We start from the raw sequence: 23,819 nt of genomic DNA on the forward strand, positions 1-23,819 counted from the left end.
AGAACTCAACAACACAATCAATCACCAGGATCTAATTGACATTTATAGAACACTCTCCCCAACAACAGCAGAATGTGAATTTTTTTCAAGTTCCCATGGAACATATATGCCAGGGTAGACCATATGCTAGGTCATAAAAAAACCCTCAACAAAATGAAAACAACTGAAATCCTATGAAATGTCTTCTCTGACCACTGGAATCAAAATAAAAATAGGTAACAGAAAAAGTTCCAAATACTTGGAAATTCAAGAACACTCTTCCAAATAATCCATAGGTCAAAGAGGAAGTCTTAAAGGAAATTTTTGTAAAAAATAAAATTGAAATGAATGAAAATAAAAATACACTATATCAAAATTTGTGAGGCACAGCTAAAGCATTGTTGAAAGAAAAATGTGCAGCACAAATGCTGACATTAGAAAAGAAGAAAAGTCTCAAATGAATAATATAAGCTCTCATCTCAAGAACCTAGAAAAGAAACACTAAATAAACACAAAACAAGCAGGAGAGAGGAAATCAGTGAGATTAAAAACAAAACAAAAAAAAATAGAAAAATCAATGAAAAGAAAGCTGGTTCTTTTAAAAGATAAATCAAATCTCTAGCAAGTATGACAAAAAAAGAACCAAGCAAGAAAAGACACAGCATCAGGATAAAACAGCTATCATTATAGACCCTGCACACATCAAAAGCATAATCAGGAAATACTATGAACAATTCTGACAAATTTGACAACTTAAATGAAATGGACCAATCCTTTGAAAAGTATAAACTACTAGAATACACCAAATATAAAATATGAAATTTGTATAACCCTATAACTATTAAGAAAATTGAATTTTCTTAATTCTAAATTTAAAATTTCCAAAAAAGAAATTTCCAGGCCCAGATGGTTGCACTGGAGAATTCTACCAAACATTAAAGGAAGAATTAACACTACTATACACAATTTCTCTCAGATATTACAAGAGGAAGAAATACTTCCCAATTCAGTTTATGAACCCAAAGTACAAACACACACATGCACAACTAAAGACCAATAATCCTCATGAATATAGAAACAAAAGTACTAAACAATACATAAGCAAATAGAATTAAGCAGCATATAAAAAGAATTATACTACATGACTAAGTGGGTTTTATTCCATAGGTGCAAGGCTGGTTCAATATTAGAGAATCCATTAATGTAATCCATCATATTAACAGACTGTCAAAAAAAAAGGATGATTATATCAATTGATGCAGTAAAAGCATTTGACAGAATTAAACATCTACTCATGATAAAATTTCAAAAACTAAAAATAGATGGGAACTTCCTCAACTTCATAAAGAGCATCTATAGAAAAAAGCCTAGAGGTTATATCCTACTTAAAGGTGAAAGATTACATGCTTTCCCCCTAAAATCATGAAAAAGAAAAGATACCATCCACTCTTAGCAATGCTATTCAACATAATATTGGAAGTCCCAGCCTGTGCAATAAGGTAAGAAAAGGGAATAAAAGGTATACAGACCAGAAAAAGAATAAAAGTGCCCCTATTTTCACACGACATGATTGTTTATGTAAAAAACCCTAAGGAATATACAAAAAAATCCCAACTCCCTTAGAACTAATAAACTATTGGTATTGGCAGAGAGATCGACACATAGATCAATGGAAGAGAATAGAAAACCTGCAAACAGACTCATATAAATATGCCCAACAGATTTTGACAACAGTGTAAAAGTAATTCAGTGGAGGAAGGAGGGCCTTTTGAACAAATATTAGAGCAATTGGACAGCCATAGGCACACATGCACACAAAAAAGCCTGGATATAAATCTCATACCTTATTTTTAAAAACTAATTCAAAATGGGTCATCAATTTAAATGTACAATTTAATATTTTAAAAAGTTCAGCAAAAATAAAAAATAAAATCTTTGGGATCTAAGGCTAGGCAAAAAAAATTCTTAAATTTGACACCAAGTGGAGAATCTATAAAAAGGAAATTTAATAAATTGGACTTCCTCACAACTAAAACATTCACTCACGGAAACATCCTATTAGGAAGATGAGAAGATAAGCTACAGATTGGCAGAAAATATAAAAACCACATATATTATAAAGGATTAGTAAAGAGTATATAAACAACTGTTAGAATTCACAGTAAAACAAACAACAAAAAACCCCCTAAACAATCCAATTAAATAACAAAAGACATGAAATTATATTTCACCAAAGAGGGATATACAGATGGTAAATTAGCACATGACAAGATTTTCAGCATCATCAATCATTAAGAGAAATGTAAATTAAAACTAAACTAAAATATTGATACAGAACTATCAGCTTGGCTAAAATAAAAAATAGTGGCAAAAATGCTGATGAGCATACAGAAAAACTGGACCATTCATATATTGCTGATGGGAATGTAAAATGGTACAGTCACTCTGGAAAACATGCAGATTTCATTCTTGGGCATTTTTCATGCAACAAATACTTATGATTACACAAAAACCTATACATATATGTATATATAACAGCTTTATCTATAATAGCCAAAATGGAGGAAAAAAATAAGAGGTTCTTCAATGGGTGAACGGTTACATCACACCTATTGTGATACATCCATTCTATTCAATACACAAAAAGGAATGAACTATTGACACATGCAACTTGGATGAATTTTCGAAAGTTATACTTGAGTGAAAAAGAACCAGTCTCAGAAGATAACATACTGTATTATTCCATTTAGAAAACATTCTTGAAATAAAACAGATTAGTGGTTGCCAGGGGTTGAGGAGTGTTGGGGGCAGAAGGAAGTAGGTGTGGCTATAAAGGGCAATACTGGGATCTTTGTGGGGATGAGAATGTTCTGTATCTTAACTTGTCTCAATGTCAATATCCTGGTTGTGACACTACTAGAGTTTCACAAGATGTTAGCATTGGGCAGGGAAAGGGTACAATCAAGATTATTTCTTACAAGTGCATATGCATCTACAATTATTCCCAAATATGTTTCATTTAATTTAAGACAAAAATAAAAACTTCAAGAGCCAAGAATTCTTTCTTCCTCGTACTCTACCCACCCTCCTCACAAAGGCAGGTGTGCTACTGTACTTCTAGAATCAAGGGTGGTGATTAAAGAAAGGTGGGAGATATCAAAAATACCTCCCAGCTGCCTTGTATCTCAAATACTTTTGTGCTGCATATGATATCATGGAAAGTGAGGGCCAAAGGAGTGGCAACCAGGGAAAAAACGAGAGAGGGGTTTGTAGTCTATGCACACAAGGCATGTGGTATGTGGCGGTGGGTGGGGGGGCTGCTGAGGGAAGCAAAGGAGCATCCCAGAGTTAATAAGGGTTAGGGTTCCATGAAAGGAATACAAGTCATTCAGTCTAGAGCCATGGGCCACTGTCACTGACTGCATGGACAATGGCCATTCAACAGGTGCCTATTTTCAGTTCACTAGATTTTTCCAGAGAGGTTATGTTCCCAGAGTGTTTCCCCAAATCTAACAAAACTTGTCATTTAGTGAACACTCTCCATGTGTCAGGCACCAGACCCTCTGCATCCCATTGTTCCTATACTCAGGGAGGGGCTTCCATCTTTATATCCTAGCCTAGGGAGCCAGATTCTGGGGGACAAAAGGGACATCAGGTCAAGGCCAGACCTCCTGCCCTAGACCATGTGCTTACTCCTGTGTGGATGTTCTTGTCCATAAAAGTCTTCATGCTTCCACTGTGGGCGGGAGGCATTGGCTCAACTCCCACCTTCCCCCAAGAAAGAAAATAGCATTCCACCTCAAGGGCTCAGGAGGTGTTTCTGGACCAATTAAATCAGAGAGGCTGTTAATGTGTAATTCTTTTTAAAATCAGCAGAATTGTCTATCTCTGGGTGACAATATTTAAATAGCAAAACACCCCATCCAAGTGATTCTTGTAAACCACAGCAAAGGCCTTCTGTCGACAGGGCCACCTTCTGTCAGCTTCCTCCTTGAAAGCAGTTCTGAGCTCTGGTTGGCTGCTGGGGATAAATATTTACGGGACTCTGTAAATGCAGGCATCTGCCTCAGAGCCTGCTGGCAGGATCTCCACAGCAGCACCCAGGAAAGCCAGTGCGGTGGGGGAGGGGGCTCTCTGAGCTGGATATCCTTTTTGTATAAATTGACAAGCCCTGTAGTCTTCCAGACTCGGGGCCGAATGTCTAATTAAATTTCCAGACCAGGATAAGAGCATTGGCTCTTCCTGGATTCAGGAAGCCACAGATCACTGGGGAGGAAGGTCCTGAGCTGATATGAACATCCCTCCTGAGGCCCCAAATCTTAGGCCTGCTTACCAGGCCCTGCAGACTTGGGATGCAGATGCCGTTGGGTCAGTCCCAGCTCTGCAGCTGACAACTATGAGTGGGGTTACCTCAACCTGTAGGAGACACACCCTACCCTATTCCATGGGGATGAAATTCTTCCTCATGAGCTATAATGAATACCTAAGGCAAACAGGGCCAGAAAGGGCCCAGGACAGGGACCAACATTAAAGGGACCTCCATGCACAGAAGCTGCTAACATATAAACAAGGGAGTCCCAACCAGGCTGTACATGATGGTGCTTAAAATACAGATTCCTTGGCCTCATTCCTGTCCCACTGGAAAATCACTGGGCCTGAAGAATCTGTGTGTGTGTGTTTTGTTTTATTTATTTGTTTGTTTGTTTATTAATGGCTTTTTAAAAAAATTAATTTATTTTTTCAAATACATTTGTCTCTGCCTACCCCCTACCACTTTCCCTTGCCCCCTCCTTCCCTCCTTCCCTCAACTCTTCCCCTTTGGTTTTGTCCATGAGTCCTTGCTATATGTTCCTTGACTTTCCCTTTCCCTTCCTTTTCCCCTGCCCCCACCCTCCTTCCCTCTTGTCTCTGTTGGTTTCTTTTTTTTAAAGGAGCTTGCTAGATAACCCTGATATCATCAGCCAGCCCCAGTCACATGGACATCAGTTGGTATTAGCCTCAATTCCAAGTTGGCACAGGAAGTCCTCCCGGGCTATGAAAGGCAGAGGGGTGAGACCCACAAATACTCCCAGGACTCTTTTCAGAGATACTCCTTTGGTTTTATCCTGTTCACTCTTGTCCTAACAACTCTGCTTATACCAGTCTCAGCAACAAAGACTGAAGGTCTCTGGAGGCAGTGATGGCCCTGGTGGGCTCTTGGCATTGGCTGTGGATGGCTGGTTTGCCAGTGGAGATGACAATACACATATGTGTCCTGCACCGCGTTCTCAGTGAGCCCCGTGTGAGAAGTGCTGTGTGAGGGTCTGTGGAAGTGTGTGGATACTGACCACGGAGGAAGAGCATATGCTTTGCAGAAGCCATCTGGCTCCATTGCTTGTGGGCTTGTCTACAGAAGTATTACTCCACCCTCTCAGTGGCACAGCAGGGAGGTTGGGCTGAGGAACCTGGTAGCTCACAGAGCCAGCCAGCCTGGCTGGGGACCGGGTGAACCACCTCTTTTCTTGAGGAGAGAGGTTAAATGAAATCAATTGTCATGCTGGGCCTCAGCTGACTCTAAGAGAATTTAGGGGCAGATTTCATCTGAGCTCAGGAGCTTCTCTCTAGACCTCTACCAAGACAAAAGGAGCTCAGGTTGGCCAAGGACTCATGAAGGACAGCACTTGACTGGGCCTAATGCCACAGACATTGGTCTCTTCCCAGTCCCAGGAAGCAGGGTGGAGACCTTGGGACTTCAACAGAGATGCCCTGAGAAGCATCTACTCCATAGTGTTAACTGATACTGCTATGGGTCAGAAAGCTATCCCCACCCTCTGTAACTATAGCCAAGCAGGCATGCCTAGAACCAGGATAGAGTAGCTTCCAGGCAGTGAAAGATTTGGGAGTACTGTTTGCAGTGATGACCATTGTTCCTGGGTGTGTTGCCAGCACTCCCATGTCCCGCTGATCCAATGTTCCCTGTGTAGGCTCAACCTCACCCCTCTCCTTTCCTCCTTCCTGAATACTTTGTGACACCTGACTAGTGCTGGCTGGTCCCCCTGCATTGTTACCTCTTCTGTACATATTCTTGTTTACCTTATGCCTGAACTGAAGGGCGGCTTTCTCTGAGGGGTACATATCGCTGTGCCCATTCATGGACTATTTTCCTTGATGCTCATGTACTCCAGGGCCAGGTCAGGTAGGTGGTTTCCTTCTCCCAGTTCCTGCTCTTAAATGACTCCTCCTCCTTCCTTTCCCTTTGGAGCAGCAGCTTCATCCTCTTATTGCTGTGTTACACCAACCTCTTTATCATGCAGATATGGCCTCCTGGTTCATCTTTCTCCTCCCCGTCACTACTCCAATTATTGTCCCAGTAGCTTCAGTGTCCATGTGGATAACCCAGCCCACATCATCCTCTCTCAGATCCTTGACCTCCCAACTTTGGCAGTCTAACCTCCCACCCACTCCCACAATCACATCCGGGAATTCATCATTACCAGGAACTGACCCCCCCGCCCCCGAAGTCTCAATTTCAAGCATCTAACCCTCTGACCACTCTTGACTTTTTGATTCACATACTTTGTTACCCCCACTGCAACATGGCTCACCTCATGGACACCCCAAAACCATAAGCCTCACTACCTATTTCCACTATCCATTACCCACATTTGTTTTTCACTTCCCTCTTGTGATGGGCTAAACTGTGTTCTCCCAAAATTCCTAAGTTGAAGTCCTAACCTCCAGTATCTTGGAATGGGACTATATTTGGAGATAGGGTCTTCATTGAAGTAATTGAGGTAATTAGGATGGGACCTACTACAACAAGATTGGTGTCCTTATAAGAAGAGGAGATTAGAACACAGTGGAAAAGCTATGTGAGGACACAGGGAGAAGACAGACAACCACAAGCCAAGAAGAGGGGCCTCAAAGAAACTAAGCCCATTGATACCTTAATCTCAGATCTTTAGCCTCCAGAACTGTGAGAAAATAAATTTCTGTTGTTTAAGCCACTCAGTATGTGGTACTTTGTTATGGCAGCCCTAGCAAACTCAGTTTAGATTCCAGCATTATAAACATTTTCTTGCCACATCTTCCCCTCCTTTCCCTCAGTCATAATCACCAGTCTTCGCTGAGCCTGGTGACCTACCTTCTCCTTGCCTGAATCTGAGGACCTGAACATTGTGAGGGAAAATTGCAAAACAATGCTAATTGGTTTTTGCTAAATGCATTAACCCTAAGCCCTCAAATATGAGCTCAAAACAGTCCATAGATCTTATCAAGTTTCATGAGTAAGCTCTCTTTCCCAATTTCTAAGAGGCTATTTCATGCATTCTCTTTTGTCTTCAGAATCCCATTTTCTTCCTCTCAGCTCCTGGCTACAACTTTGCTGATCTGAGACCAGATGCCACCAGTTGGGAACCTTTTCACAGTGCCACCACAGCACAGTCTTATGGACCTTGGGTTCAGGTTTCCATTTTCCTTGCACCAACTGAAGGCCTCTTATTCTTTGGCTTCCATCTTTGTCTTTTCAAGAATTCTACCCTTCCATTTGCCTCTTCTCTCTTAATTAACAGTTCTTTTGTGGGATTATGCATGTATTGTCTGCACACAACTGTGTGCTTGCCTTTCCTACTAAAAACACTTCCTTTTACCCCATCCTCTTCCAGCAACTTCTCCATTTTCTGCTCCTTTTATTTATTTATGTCTTAAAGATTTGATTTATTTATTACTAGAGAAAAGGGAAGGGAGAGAGAGAGAGAAACATCAGTGTGAGAGAGAAACAGGGATCAGTTGCCTCTCACACACACCTGGACAGGGGACTGAACCTGAAACTCAGGCATGTGCCCTGATGGGGAATCAAACTGGCCACTTTTCATTTTGCGGGATGACACTCAACCAACTGAACCACACCAGTCAGGGCATTTTCCTTCTTCTTTTAATACCAAAATGTCTGAAAAGAGTCATCCACACTTATTGATTGTACTCATTGACCTCATCAACAATTTCTTGTATGCTGTTGGATCACTTCTATCAGCAAACAACCATTCATTCTTCCTACTACTCCAGTCTGACCTTTGTGAAGTTCACTGGTGACTATTCCTTGAGCTCTCAGCAGTATTTGCTGTGGTTGGCCACTTCCTCCTCCCATCTTGGATCTTTATGACTCATCTGGCTTTCTTTTGACTCCAGGGCTGCTCTTTCTCAATCCCCCTTAGTATCTTTCCTTTCCTGACCTCCAAGGTCCCATTTTTCTGCTTCTAAATGATCTCACCCAGGTCAATGACTTTAAATATCATTTATGTGCTGATGGCTCTCAAATTATATCTGTGTACTGACTTCTTTCTTGAGTTCCAGACACATAGATCTAATCTGATGTCTCCACTTAGATGACTCAAGACATTTCAACCCTGCCATACCTGGAAAGGACTTCTCCATTTTGTAGCCATCTCCTCAACCTGGTCCCATCTCAGTGAATAAAACTGCCATCTATTCAGTTGCTCAAATCAAAGGCTTAGGAACACTACACACTTCTTTTATTCTTCCTCTTCTACTTTGAAATATATTTAGACCCCACCCGTGTCTTTCCATCTTCCCCCTCAACCCTAGCCCAAGCTGCCATAATCTTTTACTTTGACACCAAAATTGTTTTCTATATGGTTTCCCCATTTTCCTTCAGTGTGAAAGGGCTGCTCCAGAGAAGAAGACTCTGCAAAGCATTGGTTTCCTGCTGTGCAGATGACACAGTCAGTGCAAACTGGATTATTTGGATTTCTAAAAAGAAGGCATTTGCAGCCCCCTGTTTCTCTCACACTTTCCACAGAAACAGCACTTCTATTCAGAAGACCAGATCAAGTGCCATTAACAAATTAATTCCGATTAGTGCAGTGCAAGCACTGAGACCTCAAGGCAATCCCAGCAGTCCTGCAGAGAGATGGCTTGGCCTGGCCTGCTAATAAAGTGGAAACTGTACTGGAAGCAGAAGCGATTATTTTGATGCCTGTCACTGTCCCTGGAGGGGAGAAGAGTGGGATTTGATTACACCATGGTCTCCTAAGGGAATTAACTGACTTTCAAATGATAAGTTATTAATTCCTCAACTTGGCAATTAGGTCTGTGAGAACAAGCTCCACTCTCAAACTTCCTTGTGGCCTATGCAACCCCTTATTTAGAACCAAGCATTCACAGGTGCCCAATAACTGAATGAAAGAAGAATTAATTGGTAAATGGGAAATAAGCCTGGGGCTTAGTATCTTTAATAATCCTTCAGTATTTTATTTAACAAATATAATTGAATGCTTATTGTATTTGGCACAGCAGGTTCAAAGTTAAACCAAACAGATAAGGTCCCTGTTCTTCTGGACCTTACTGACTGGTGGCAGTGGTGGAGGGGGCAAATAATCAGCACGAATCAAACAAAGGAAAAGCTGATTGCAAGTGAAAAATGTAATCAAGATGAGAAGACAAGTCAAAGTGACAGAATATGATTGGGGAGAAATGCTCAAGGAGGTCCTGAGGTGGTGACACCTGAGCTGAGCTCTAGGTAGTGCAAAGAGCCAGCCAGCCCCATGGGAAGAACTTTCTAGCAAGAGAGGTCAGAAAAGTCAAATGCCTGTTGTCAGAGAGCCAGGTCACACTACCTCTTACTTCTCTCAGTATATTCAGCATGGCCATTCTTACCAGCCAGGTTGCTATCATCATGGTACTGGGCAGGGCAGATGTCCCTGGTGGGCAGTAGGCTTTGCCCACAATCAATCTGCCAGCCTTGACATGATCCATCCCTCCTGTCACTCTCACTTATGTCATAGGACTTTGCACAATTTCCACCTCTTCCAACAAAATCTTTTGAAACCTTCCCAATTAGAAGGGCCATTTTCCTGCTCTGAAGTCCTGAAGCACTTATTTGGCACCTACTGTCTCTAATTACCTTACATTAGTAGATGTCATATATTTGAGCCTGCTCCCTGATGCCCTCTCTTTCCCCATTCCTATCTAGTGGCCTTGAGGGTAGGTGCTTCTTCCTATCATACTCCCCAGGCCTAGCCCAGGTCCTCTGTAAGACACTTAGGGGGTCTAGATGGACACCTGGCCAACTGAAAACCTGAGGAGCAGATAGAGGCTCATGGAAGTCTCACTTATCATCCAGGAGTTTCTAACATAGGCAGAAAAGGAAGACGCTTCACCCAGTTCCTGGGAATAGAGCTGGCTTTGGATTTGAAAAGTAGTTTCCACAGGATGACTTTAAAATGTTAAGACACTACTGGATTTTTTATAGGGATACTTGGAAACTTTCAGCTTGAAGATGAAAAGATTTAAGACCAAAAATTCACGTAAAGATGGCACCTTCCCAGAGGTGAGCTCCATTCCAAATCTTTATCTGACAGCTCTCCCAGTAATTCAGACCCCTCCAATGAAAGCCATCCTTGCCAACAAGTAAAACACAACTGCTAAATTGCTGCCGGCCTGCCTCCACCTTGAAATATTCCTGCTCCCAGCACTTCTAGACACCCCAGGATTCCAGTTCCAGTCAGGCTCACCCAGAAAGCTAGAGTATTGTCAGATGATATAAGAGGGTACCAAAGGTGCCTTCAGCATCGAGGCACCTTGGCTGACAGCAACACTTGCTACTGGAGCCTGAGTTGAAGGGAGCCTTCAGCTCTCCATGCAATGGCAAATGGGGATGAGTCATTGGTGCCCAACCCTGGATGAGAGAAAGCAAATGGGCGCAAGGGTGAGGTGAACATAGAGATGCACTGGGCACTGCTGCTGACCTTTCACGAGGACTGTCCTGGCCTCAGCCCACTGGCTCCTCCCGTCTGATGTCAGCAGGCCGATGGGAGGCAAGCGTTCATCCTCGTTGGAAGCCATTTTGACTATCTTTCTCAACTGAGTGAACAGATCCCCCTCACTGAGACGGCGGAAATTAATGACAACATCCAAGACAAAGAACTGTGGGGGAAACAGGTCAAACATGTCATTCATGGCAGCTGGCCCACAGTGCCAGGCTTCACTGAATCTTCACTGAATCTTCACATCTGAGAACAGACGGAGATCCTCAGGCCCAAGGCTCCCAAGGTATGTGATGGCTCTGAATAGTCACAATTTGGGAACCAGAACTCTGTCAATTGTGTTGGACTCTAAGCTTCCTCAATTCAAGGAAATCCAGATTAAATTTAGAACACTTGCTTTTGTATTTCCTAGTTCATATAAAGGCCATTATGTTTGCAGGGAATTGAGTATATATTGGTACAATCACTTTTGGGGGATAATTTCTATTAAAACTAAAAATGTTTATACCCTATAACTCAGCAATTGCTCTTATAAATACATAGCTTAACCTAAAGGCTTAAAGAACATATACCTTTGTGCTGCGAAAGATGTAAAAAGGAATGTGCATATGAGCATTGTTTGATGTAGCAAAATGGTAGAGGAACCTAAATGTCTCCAGTAGGAAGTGACTAAGTAAAATGTAGTATAGTTATCCAGTGCCTGTCTACTTAGCAGTTGAAAAGAATTAAATAGCTCTATATACAACTATAAGGATAGATCTCAAACACACTAGTAAGTAGAGGGAGAAAAAAAAAGCAAGGAGGTCCTAACAGTGTACAAAACTGCCTTTCTGGGGTATAGTCTCTTAGAAGGCCATAGCCTGAGTGACTGCATGTGGAGGTCTGAGACCATGCTGGATCTCATTATCAACCCTGAGTACATCCATCCAGGCTGCTCTTTTGACCTGACCTGGCTGGTCAGAGCTAGAATGGGAGCCCAGTAAAGGTGTTTTCAACTGATGACTCTCCTTATTCTTAAAGTCTACCCGGTGGAGAGAAATGGAACTGACAGGGAGCCAGGAGGCCTCACTTTGGGGCCACTCTGCCACAGCTCACTGTTTGGCTCAGGGAGGGGGCTGAGCACCCTTGGGAAAGCAGGAATGGATGAGCACACATGTGTCCTTCCCAGCAGCAAGGGGCTGCTTACCTGGTTGCAGCAGGACACAATGATATGTTCTGGCTCAGGCATGACACTGCTCTTCTGGGACACCAATGTGTCTTGGGTATGGCCAGGGAGTCGGTAGGAGGAGAAGAGTCCATAGTATTGCTTCATACAGAGCTGCTGCCCAGACAGCTGGCCCTTGGCACAGTCAGTGGGGATGGAGTGACTGGAAGGGGAGAGTGGGGAGGGGGGAGGAAATCAGAACTGGTTCTCCTGTAACTTGATTAGGCAAAGCAAAACATAAAAACCGGAACTGCATTGTGATGGCAGTCAAAGAGCTCAACTCTTCACTTTTAAAGTAGTGGAATACCTAATTTACATGCCCAAGAAGACCCTCAGGGTTTTCTTGCACCTTCATTAGCATCCCTTACCCCTGCCTTCTGCACTACAGTGTAGACTTTACCATTTTAGTCCCGTTTGCCTTTACTTATTCTATTCTTTGCTAGGCATATCTCCATCCCAACCTTGCACTCAACTAATTTGTTTAGAAAACCTCTTCCACTCTTTTAAGAGCCTACTCCTTCATCATCTCTTCCAGAAGCATCCTCTGAGTTCAAGACAGAAATTCTCTTTTTCCTGTGGTCTCAGCAAGTCTTGTGTTCTACCTCCCTCCTTCATGCCCCTCCTCTTTCTTTCCCTTTATTTCTCTCCCCTTCCTTCCCTCCACCTTTTCAGCCAATAAATATTATTGAGCATTCCTTCATGCCAGGCACCATTCTTAGATCTGGGGAATATAGCAGCAAACAAGACAAGAGTTTACTATTCTAATGGGGTGCAGAAAACAAGCATAAAATTGGTAAATGTGAAGGTTTCAGGTAGAGCTTCAGGGTGGCAAGGAGGAGCGGCCAAGGACAATCTCACTGATGACCAGATGTTTGCGCTGAGCCTTGAGGGTAAGGGGCAGCCATGAGAAAAGCAGAGGCCCATCAGGGTGGCCGTGTGGGTGCCCCCTGACACTTCTGCTCCAAATGTGTGTATTTAACTAAACTGTAATGACCAACCCATAAGAGGGCGAGCCTGGAAATCCAGAGGGAGTTTTGAACCAGCTGAAAAGAGGAATCTTATGTCTATTGAATCTAATAATAAAAGTGGTTGCATCACATGTCAGAACATAAAACAAGTCTCAATAAATTTAAGGATATTGATCATATCAAGCATCTTCTCTGACCACAATATTTTTAAACTAGACATCAATTACAAGAAAAAAATCTGAAAAACACACAAATACATGGAAGCGAAATAACATGTTACTAAACAATGAAAGGGTTAACAATGAGATCAAGGAAGAAATCATAGATGCCTTAGGACAAATGAAAATGGAAATACAACAACCCAAAATCTAAGGACAGCAAAAGTAGTCCTAAGAGGGAAAATCATAGCATTACAGGTCTATCTCAAAAGAAAAGAAAAGAAAAAAAAAACCTAAAATAAATAATAAAACTTTACATGTAGAAGAACTAGAGGAAAAAAAAAACAACAAAGAAAGCCCAAAGAGAGTAAAAGAAAAAATAATAAAGATCATATGCAAATAAATGAAATAGAGTCTAAAAAACAATACAAAACAATGCAATAGATTTCTGAACATTTATTTTGTATCCTGCTACTTTATTTATCACTTCTAGTAGTCTTTTGGTGGAATCTTTAAGGTTCTCAGTGAAACCAAGAGCTAGTTCTTTGAAAAAAAATAAAGAAGACTGGTAAACCTTTACCCAGACTCATCTAGAAAAAAAAGAGAGAATTCAAATAAATAAAATCAGTGATGAAAGAGAAGTACCAATTGACACCACAGAAAAAAAGATTGTAAAAAAATATTACAAACATCTATATGCCAACAAATTGGACAATGTGGAAGAAATGGAAAAATTCCTATAAACATACCATCTTCCAAAACTGAATGAGAAAGAATCAGAAAATCTGAGCAGAGTGATTACAATTAAGGAAATGAAAATGATAATTTAAAAAATTTCAGCAAACAAACGCCCTGGACCAGATGACTTCACAGGTTAATTTTACCAAACATTCAAAGAACTAATGCCTATCCTTCTCAAACTATTCCAAAAAGTTCAAGAGGAAGGATGACTCATATGTTCATTTTATGAGGCTGGCATTATCCTAATTCCAAAACCAGATAAAGACACTACCAAGAAAGAAAATTACAGGCTAATATCCCTAAGGAATATATGTGCTAAAATCTTCACAAAATGTTAGCAAACCAAATCCAGCAATACATTAGAAAGATCATAAAACATGATCAAGTGGGATTTTTTTCCTGAGATGCAAGGTTGGTGAAATATCCACAAATCAATAAACATGATACACCACATAACCAAAAGGAAGGATAAAAACCACATGATCATATCAACAGATGCAGAAATAGCATTTGATAAAATTCGGCATCTATTTATGATAAAAACTCTGAGCAAAGTGGGAATAGAGAGAACATACTTCAACATAATAAAGGCCATATGTGACAAACCCACAACCAACATCATAGTCAATGAGCAAAAATTACAAGTGTTTCTCTTAAGATCAGGAACAAGACTGGGATGTCCACTTTCACCACTCTCATTCAACACAGTACTGGAAGTCCTAGCCATAGCAATCTGACAAAAAGAAGAAATAAAAGGCATTCAAATTAGAAAGAAAGAAGTAAAACTGTCATTTTTCACAGGTGATTTGATTTTGTATATAGAGAACCCTAAAGATTCCACCAAAAAGACTACTAGAACTGAAAAAAAGTGTCAGGATACAAAATAAATATCCAGAAATTGGTTGCATTTTCATACACTAAAAATGAACTATCAGAAAGGGAAACTACTTGATACGTTTACAATTGTATCAAATAAAATAAAGTACCTAAGAATAAATTTAACCAAGGAAGTAAAAGACCTGCATTTAGAAAATTATAAAACACTGAAGAGAAGGTACAAATAAAAGCAAGTATATACTGTGCTCCTGAATAGGAAAAATTAACATTATAAAAATGTCCAAAGAAATCTACAGATTCATCACAATACTATCAAATCCCAATGGTGTATTTCACAGAACTACAACAAAGAATCTTACAATTTATTTGGAATCACAAAAGACCTTGAATAGCCATAGCAATTTTGGGAAAGAAGAATAGAGTTTTAGGTATCATGCTACCTGATAGCAAACTACTATAAGGTTCTATTCAAAACATCATGGTACTAGCATGAAAACAGACATACAGATCAATGGAACAGAATAAGCCATGGGCATCTCTAAAGATAACAGGCACAAGTACCACAAGACGTAGGGCAAGAGAAGGCCCCGCTATAAGAAGAGAAAATACGAGCTGGGACATCCTGCTCTCAATGCTAAGATTGGTTCCCACTAAGATTGATTCCTGCTGCATACACAGTCTGAATGCAGAGAGGCAACAAGAAGTACTGAACCTTGAGTTTAGACATGGACAACTTCTCCTGGAGGTCATAGTATTATATATGCAAAACAAGGATTGTTTATGTTGTCTACAATGTATGCAACAACAAAATAGTCCACACTGAGACCCTAATAAGAGCTGCATCCTGCTTATTGACGGCAACTATACCGATAGTGGAACAAGTCCCGCTAGGCACTACCCCTGGGCTGCAAGAAGATGGCCGGGCTGAATCCTGAGGGGGAAGAGATTTTAAACAAAAAGCAATCAAAGAAAATTCAGAAGAAATATGATGAAAGGAAAAAGAATGCCAATGTCACAATCAGCAGTCTTCTCAAGGAGCAGTTCCAGCAGGGCAATCTTCTTGCTTGCATCCTTCAAAAGCAGACCAATGTGGCCACACAGGTGGCTGTGTGCTGGAGGGCAAGGAACTGAAGTACTAGCTGAAAAAAATCAAGGCTTTGAAAAGCAAATAAATCCTCCTATCTCCTATCTTAGCTCATGTAATAAAGGTGTTTATTCTTAAAAAAAAAAAAAAAAAAAAAAAAAAGAATAGAAAGCTCAGGAATAAACCCATGCCTACATGGTCAAGTATTTATGACAAAGGAGACCAAGAACATGTAATGGGGTAAAGATCATCTATTTATTAAGCAGTATTGAAAAAATTAAACAGATAACATGCAAAACATATAAAACTAAACTACTTTCTTACACCAATACATGAATAAACTCAAAATGGATTAAAGGCTTAAATGTAAGACTTGAAACCATAAAACTCCTAAAGAAAACATAGACAGTAAAATCTCAGATATTTCTTGTAGCAATATTTTTTTCTGATATATCTCCTTGGGCAAGGGAAACAAAAGAAAAAAAAACAAATGGGACTATATATAACTGAAAATTTTTTGCACAGCAAAGAAAACCATCAACAAATGAATAGACAACCCATTGAAATTGAATGGGAGAACATATTTGCCAATGATATATCTGATAAGGGGTTAATATATCCAAAACATATAAAGAACTCATACAACTAAAAAAATAAACCAATCCATTAAAAAATGGGCAGGGAATATGAACAGATACTTTTCCAAAGAGGACATACAGATGGTCAATAGACATATGAAAAGATGTTTAACACCATTAATCATCCAAGAAATGCAGATTAAAGCCACAATGAGATACCACCTCACACCTGTCAGAATGGTTATCATCAGTAAATCAACAAACAAGTGTTGGTGAGGATGTGGAGAAAGGTGCACTGTTGGTAGGAATGAAGATTGGTACAATACTGTGGGAAACAGTACAGAGGTTCTTCAAAAAACTAAAACTGGAACTGCCTTATAATTTTACCTCTGGGAATACATTTGAAGACACCCAAAACTCAAAAGAATATACACACTCCTATGTTCATTGCAACATTATTTACAATAGCCAAGATATGGAAGCAACCTAACTTCCTACCAATCAAGGACTGGATAAAAAAGAGGTGGTACATATATACAATGGAATATTACTCAACCATGAAAAATAAGCAAATCTTACCACTTGCGACAGCATGAGTAGACCTAAAGAATATTATGCTAAGTGAAATGTCAGTCAGAGAAAGACAAATAACATATAATTTCACTTAATAAGTGGAATCTAAAGAACAATGTAAATGAACAAAGAAAACAGAAACAGACTCATAGATACAGAGAATAGACTGATAACTTTTAAAGGGCAGGGCTGTTGGGGAAGGGTGAAAAAGATTAAGTACAGATTGGTAGTTATAAAATAGTCACAGGGATGTAAAGGACGGTATAGGGAATATAGTACTATGTATGGTAGGTAGTAGAATTATCAGGGGAATACTTTGTAAAGTATATGATTATCTAACCACTTAACTGTATACCTGAAATTAATGCAAAATAATATTGAATGTAAATTGTAATTGAAAAATAAAAAATATAAAGTTAAAACCTAGTTTTGTATAAGAGTGGTCTCATATTTTATATCTTTGTACCATTTTCTACTAATTCGTTTTTGTGTTTTACAAACATTTTATAAAATTTTAAAAAACTCAACAAATTGTTCAATTAACATTGGTTCAAGACAGAAAGTAAAATGAGTTTGAAGCCAAGTAAAGAGGCTCAGGCTGAGGAGACCATCTCCCTCAAGTAGCAGCAGGTGGCAAGGCTGACTATCCTTTCTCCATCTTCTTGTGTGTTCTCTAGACTCCTGATAAACATACTCTTGTGTATATATAAGGTATGGAGGAAGGGAGGCATTTTAAAAGGATCAAGGTAGGATAGTGCTTGCAACAGGAAAAGGAAATATTAATGATTGGGCCAGAGGAAGTAAAGGTCATCCTGGCCCCAGGGCAGGGTGGGAGGTGGGGTGGTGCTGGGGGGCAGGCTGGGGGAGGTCCTATGTACTCTTCGATAGGAGCCAGGAACACAGAGCTGAAAAAAGACAAGTTCCCTGCCCTCTAGTGCTCCTTGTCTAATGTGGCAGAGAGACAAGTGAATGAATAGCTGTGCCAGAACGGGGCACTACCTTTCCCAGGCTGGGCCCAGTCTTACCTGTCCAGCAGAGCCTTGTAGTTGAGTACTCCAGAGATTAGGTTAGCAGCAAACCTGCAGGGAGAGATGAGGCCTTAGCCTCTCCTCTCAGGCACCCAGGCTTCCTCCCTCCCTCTCTCTCTCTCTCCAATATCCCTTTCTCCTTCTTTCCTTCTTCCTTTCTTTCTGCCCACTTCTTCCCTCCCTCTTCTCTCTCTCTCTCACTCTCCCTCCCTCCCGCCCACATCCTCCCCCTACTTCAAACTCAGTAATCACTTGCTAGATGCCAGGTCTCAGAAATACCCTAACAGGATGGGATACCTGCTGCCTTTTACCCATCTCTATGCTGTCAGCCTTTCACAAGCTTTGGATTAAAAGTGGACCCCTGGAAAGAATACTTCCAGGGAGAGAGGACACTAGAATGTGAATGAGAAGCAAAAGGAGGAGGGAGAGGAAGCCAGGAAGAGGCCATAGAGCAGACAGGAAAGGGCTAGAAAATGAGGGGTGGGGTTCTTCCTAGGAAAGCTCTTTCTGGGGCTGGACTGGGCCAGGACCCTGGGGTAGTAGGAAATTCAGTCTCCTGGGAAAAGTTAGTAATTTGGTTTCCTAAGTGCTAATGAAAAGGAAAGCAGGTACTGGAGGAAAAAGGCATCAGAGAACCATGCCATGGAATTGTGTCATCTTAACTGTTCATGGAGGAATGAGCCCTGGCTTAACTGCATCAGGAGGAAAATGCCTACTTGGATGGAATTTTGAGAACTGTTCTCAGAAGTCATTCATCCATCCACACACACATCCTTTTGACCAGAGGAGGCCCTGGCTGCAGGAGAAGGGGGAAGGTTGCCCCCAGACCTTTGGACTGGTCTTGGTGAGAAAGGACAGGTTGGAAATTTCCCAAGCATAGCTGAGCCATTCCTGTAGGTGAGATAGGCTCAGTCCTTTGATCTCTTCCTCCCTCTGAAGTATCCCCACACTGTGTCTCCTTCTGGTCTTAAAATCAGAGACCCAGATTTGGGTCTGAGTGATTCTTGCAGGGAGATGTTTTCTACCTGCCCCATCCTTGCATAATGGCCCTTCTATTGTCATTAGTGGGCCCAGAGGCCATTCCAGTGGCCCAGTGAGCTGTGAAATTGCAGCAGATGGTACAAGATCTGGCAAAGGCAGCTGGTGAAAAGAAACCATTGCCAACCCCTTGGAGGCTCTGTTTAGAGCTGGGGGTAGAGGGCAGCTGGGGCCTCTCAGATCACCTGGGGTGGTGAGTCCCACCAACAATTCCCAGCCTCAAGTACTGGCAGGATCAAAGGGTATCCATCTCCTCCCAGACCCTCAGCCAGGTCAAGACTTGCCATAGGGACATCTGGGGGCCCATGCCCTCCATTAGTGCCCACCCACTCCAAATGTGTTTGTTCCTCATGTGCAGCCTCACTAAACTCTTTCCTGACCCCATGGCCTGGACAGCCCCTGTCTCAGGGCCATTTGGCCTCAGAAAGCTCTGCTAAGACACAAGCTCCATCCTTTCCTTCCTGGTGCTGGGGCCAGGACCCCTCCCCCAGGCAGACTTCCAAGCTGTGAGCCAAAGAGCAGAGTGACTTCACCTTAGCTGGTCATTTGTGTCCTGGAAGTGCTGCAGGGAAAAGATCACAGCTGGACTGGAGTTGACAGGCAGGGCTAGGCGGTTATTGAGATACATGTCATTCAGCCAGTACTCAGACACCTGCAGGGGAGAGTAGGGAAGGGGAGCCATTACCTGCAAGGGCCACATACACTCCCTCCAAGAAAGGGCACCTTGCTTGTGGAGCACACCAATCCCATTCTGACAGCCCTGAGAGACAACTGGGACACTTCACTGAATCATGCACGTCATTCATTCATTCATTCATTCATTCATTCATTCATTCCACAAACACACACTGGGCCCCAGTTATGTGCTAGGAACATGTGTTTCCCAACCCACATGCCTGTCCTTCATCCTTGCACTGTACTCTCTCCTTTCTTCCATCCCAAATTTCTCATCTTGGTTGTTTGGTGCTTTATCCATGTCCCCTGCCCATTCTTATGGGGGTCTCATTCTTGCCTTTCATCCCTCTCTGCTTCCCTAACCTCATCAATACCTTCTGCTGCCCCATCTCTCTCACCCATCTATCCCCTGAACCTGTCCTTGTCTGTTCCTGTCATTGTCCTGCATCCCTTTCCCCATTTGTCAGCACTCTGTCCACATATCTTGTCCATTCCTCATCCTTGGCCCTATTTGTCCCTGATCCCTCTCTTCCATCTGCCCCATCTTTGTCACCTACCTGTCCCTCACCCAAATCCTTCCTTCTCCAAGTCTCCCTCTTGTACCTCTGCCCCATAAGTCCTATGTCTGTCCCCCAGTCAGCCCGCTCCCAGCAACCCTTACCCAGTTGGCTGTCTTCTCCTGCCTCTCCAAGAGCTTCTGCTGCAGAGTCTCGCCGAGGCCTCCAGGGGCTCCAAACTGCCGCACGATGGCCTGGCTCCTCCTAAACTGCTCCTTGGGCACCAGGTGCTGCATGCACCGCAGATAAGTGGCCAGGGTCTGCTGTAGTGGGGGCACTGGAAGTTTGGGCAGCCCCTGGAAGACAGAGTTCACAGGCATTTGCTCTGCCTACCCTTATGTGACCCTTGCCTGTCCCCAAATTGATACCTAGTGTCTGTCTCCATCTGCTGCCATCCTTGTTCCCCATCCTTAGACTTATCTGTTTTCAGGCCTCAGCTCAGCAGAACTGTGAACTTAGGAAGCTCTTGTTTGCTTTCTCCCATACCCCAGCTCTGCCCCCAGGATGGGACAAAGTGCAGAGGAAAAGACCTTGATGTTGATCCTAGATAGACCTGGATTCATGTGCTGACCCTGTTGCTGACCAGCTGTTCAATTTTAAGCAAATCACCCCTACCTCTGTGCCTCAGTTTCCTTTCCTGTCAGGTAGGAGTATAACCTCTATCTCACATAGGATCAAAGATATCATTGATGTGGAAATTCTCATCAACTATAGCAAATGGATCTAAGATGAAATAGTCCTGTTACTGATATTGACTGCTGGTCATTCTTAATTTAGAAACTCTTCCCAGCTGGGGCTCCAGAATCCAATTGATCTCTGGATCCAAAAAGGTGTGACTCTAATGGAGAAATTTGAACAGGTGAAAGATGGTGGGATATATAGTTCATTGCTTGTCCTAATGGCCAGAATCATGCAAGATGTTTCCTGGGAAGGTGACTCATGCCTTGGGCTTCTTATTAAACCCCTTCCAGTTATGAAACCCAGAGAGGGGTATTCTACTCCCTGTGGGTAAGGGAATAGGATGGGGAATAGATGCAGTGGAAGTTCTTCTTCTTTTAATCTTTCTAAGTCTCTGCTTCCTCGTCCATAAATAACAATTCTTACCTGAGAGAGTCCCAGAGAAAATTAAATGAGAGAAGCAACTGGTCACAAATAGGCACATTATTAAATGTTATAATGCTAGTGTCTTTATCATCCCAGAGGAACTCCTAAGAGGAAACTCATAATCTCTGGGGGCCCCCAAAGTGTGGAAAGAGTCTGGGCCCCATGCTTCTCAGTTTACCAGCTGTGTTCACCAGGGATCTGACATCTGTGTTTAAATATTTTATGGCTTAGTTTCATTGACAGATGAAGAAACTTAGACCTAGAGAGTGGAGAGATAGTCCAAGGTCACCCAGAAATTTGGTGACAGACTTGAGACCTGAAATCAGTCTTCATCCAATAATCACTCTGCCACTTCCTCCTCAGCCATTCTCTTCTTTCTCCCTTGCTGTCTTTTCTATCCCCTTTCCTTCTTCCTCACTTAGCTGGTCACAATTGGAAACCAGGACTTTTCACTCTATTGCTTAAATTTTACAAAGTTGGCTGTCTTCTTTCATGGATTTCTCCTCTGTAATGTGATGGAAGAAGTGAATTTCTGTCCCAGGCAGGCTGTGGAGTGAAGGGGGCTGTTGAAAACTTTCCTCCACTCTGCTCTATTGCTGCACAGCCTGGAGCCCCCACAGCTGCCATGGACAGATGGGACTGAGAGAACATGCCCTGATGAATGAGTGGGGCTCCTCCACTTTCCTGATCCTTTGTCTAGAGTTCACTGCCTTAGGGGGAGGGAGGAAGCTGTCAATGCAACTACAAGCTATTGTTACTCTGGGAACCACTAGAAGGCAGGTCTGGACAGCATTTCAGGCTATCCGGCCCATTCCAGAGAGCCAGGACCAGGTCCTCCATGTAGCTGCTCTTGTTCCTTTTTTCTTCTATTGGGACCTGTGGGCCTTAGTGGTGGGTGAGTGGGCAAGTACCTACAGAAAGCCAAGCCCTGTTGGTGGCCTGGCCAAGAGTGACAGCACATCTGGCTAGAGCCCCTGTTAGAAACAGGCCTCCCTTCTTGGAGGCTCTGACAGTGCCCTGGGACTCAGCCTGAGTCATGGGGGATTGACAATGCTCAAAAAGGAACAAGGCAGGAAAACCTCTGCTTGGATGTCTCAGGCCCTTGGGGCTCCTTCCAGACTTTCATGGGCTCCTTGCACACAATAGGAATGGAGGCAAGGATGTGTATTTATGAGGGTCTTTGGACCCTGGGGTCTTGAGTCAATATATGTTTCCTGGGCAGTTTATGTGAGCCAGGCCCTGAGCTGGACTCTGGTTAGATGGAGAGACAAGGCCACAGTCCAAACAGAAGGATGTGCCAAGGAGCATAAGCAACCTCAAAGGTGTCAGCTGCTGCTAACAGGACAATGTGGTGAACAACTTTACAGCGAGAAACCAGAAAGTTCTGCTCAGGGTTCCAAATGAAGCGTGGGGGTGGATGGAGAGTAGTGTGGGTGTCAAGAAGACAAGTGTCGCAGAACAACCAACATGTGCCATGCTGCAGAGATCAGATGTGCTGCTCTTCACTTTGGAAGGTGAATGGGTTGGGAGGGAGAATACCTGCCTAGGGAGGGGCGGCTTGTCTCAAGGCTCCAGGGCTGAACCAGTGATAACAGCTGGGGCCAGGAAGTGACAAGGCTTACTTAAGGCAATTTTTCTGGGCTCAAAGCAATTGGAAGTGGAAATTGGAGTGGGGGTAAGTCCTGGAGGAAAGAAAGAGTATCTGGTCTAGTTCAAAGGCTCTCCCTGGCCTTGGAGGTTAGGAAGTGTGGCTGTCAGCATTCCCTTAGCACCTCTGGAAGCTACTCCTAGAGCCCCCATGCCTGCCTAGGCTCCTCAACAGGCTCAGGGAAGAGCTGCAGCCTGGGCCTCATGCCCAGGAGAAGGCAGGAATGGAGGCCAGGCAAGTACGGGGGACAATTTCCACTCAGCACTGTTCTGGAAGCCAAGGGCATGTGAATAGGGAGAGTAGGAATAAGAGATAGGGCTCCAAAAGTCACTCACAGGCTCCTCCTCACTGCTGAGAGTTTTTGCTGCCATTTTATGGGAGACTTTATCCAGAATGGGCATCTTGATGACTCCTGGTTGAGGAAACAAAGATCAGATCTGGGGACCAAGAAGCAGAAAGGCATCAACACAATAGCCACATAGACCTGCCATGGACTCTTCATCTCCTGTAGTCTGACACCCACCTATTCCCTGTGAGGAGGCCAGAGAGGAACAGTAGTGTACACAGGTCTCACTGAGGTCTGGCCCCAATTCCCTGGCCTCCAGATCAGCTCCCCTGACCATGGTGTCTTCTCTGAACCCCAGAGTAAGAGAGGGTGGTGCCTGAAGTGAGCTTCCAGCTGGCACCTGCTCCATCAAACTGTTGTCACCCAGACTCAACTGACTACCCCAGGGCACTGTACGAGGCAGGGCTGGGCTTGCCCACTCCTAATCCATACTTGCTTTGTTTTTGCCTGGGGCCCAATAGATGTGTGCTCTGCAGATTTAAAGCTCTCTTTCTCACTAGACTGTGAGCTTCTCCAGGGCAAGACCACACCTGTTGTG

General features: G+C 42.8%; 1 protein-coding gene across 1 annotated transcript in view; it reads right to left on the reverse strand.

The window, feature by feature from the left end:
• CHAT (choline O-acetyltransferase) overlaps positions 1 to 23,494 on the reverse strand; it is a 67,615-nt gene extending 44,121 nt beyond the window's left edge. The window contains exons 1-6 of the mRNA XM_054572332.1: positions 23,271 to 23,494; positions 20,288 to 20,479; positions 19,485 to 19,603; positions 17,911 to 17,964; positions 11,929 to 12,109; positions 10,725 to 10,902 (exon numbers count right to left, since the gene is read on the reverse strand). Of these exons, the coding sequence (XP_054428307.1) occupies positions 10,725 to 10,902; positions 11,929 to 12,109; positions 17,911 to 17,964; positions 19,485 to 19,603; positions 20,288 to 20,479; positions 23,271 to 23,336 (790 nt within the window). The 5' untranslated portion in view covers positions 23,337 to 23,494. The remainder of the gene's footprint in view (positions 1 to 10,724; positions 10,903 to 11,928; positions 12,110 to 17,910; positions 17,965 to 19,484; positions 19,604 to 20,287; positions 20,480 to 23,270) is intronic.
• Positions 23,495 to 23,819: the final 325 nt, after the last annotated feature.

This window comes from Pteronotus mesoamericanus, unplaced genomic scaffold (assembly GCF_021234165.1).
Source record: "Pteronotus mesoamericanus isolate MK-2021 breed Mesoamerican mustached bat unplaced genomic scaffold, CSHL_Meso_final contig_230, whole genome shotgun sequence".
Taxonomy (NCBI): Eukaryota; Metazoa; Chordata; class Mammalia; order Chiroptera; family Mormoopidae; genus Pteronotus; species Pteronotus mesoamericanus.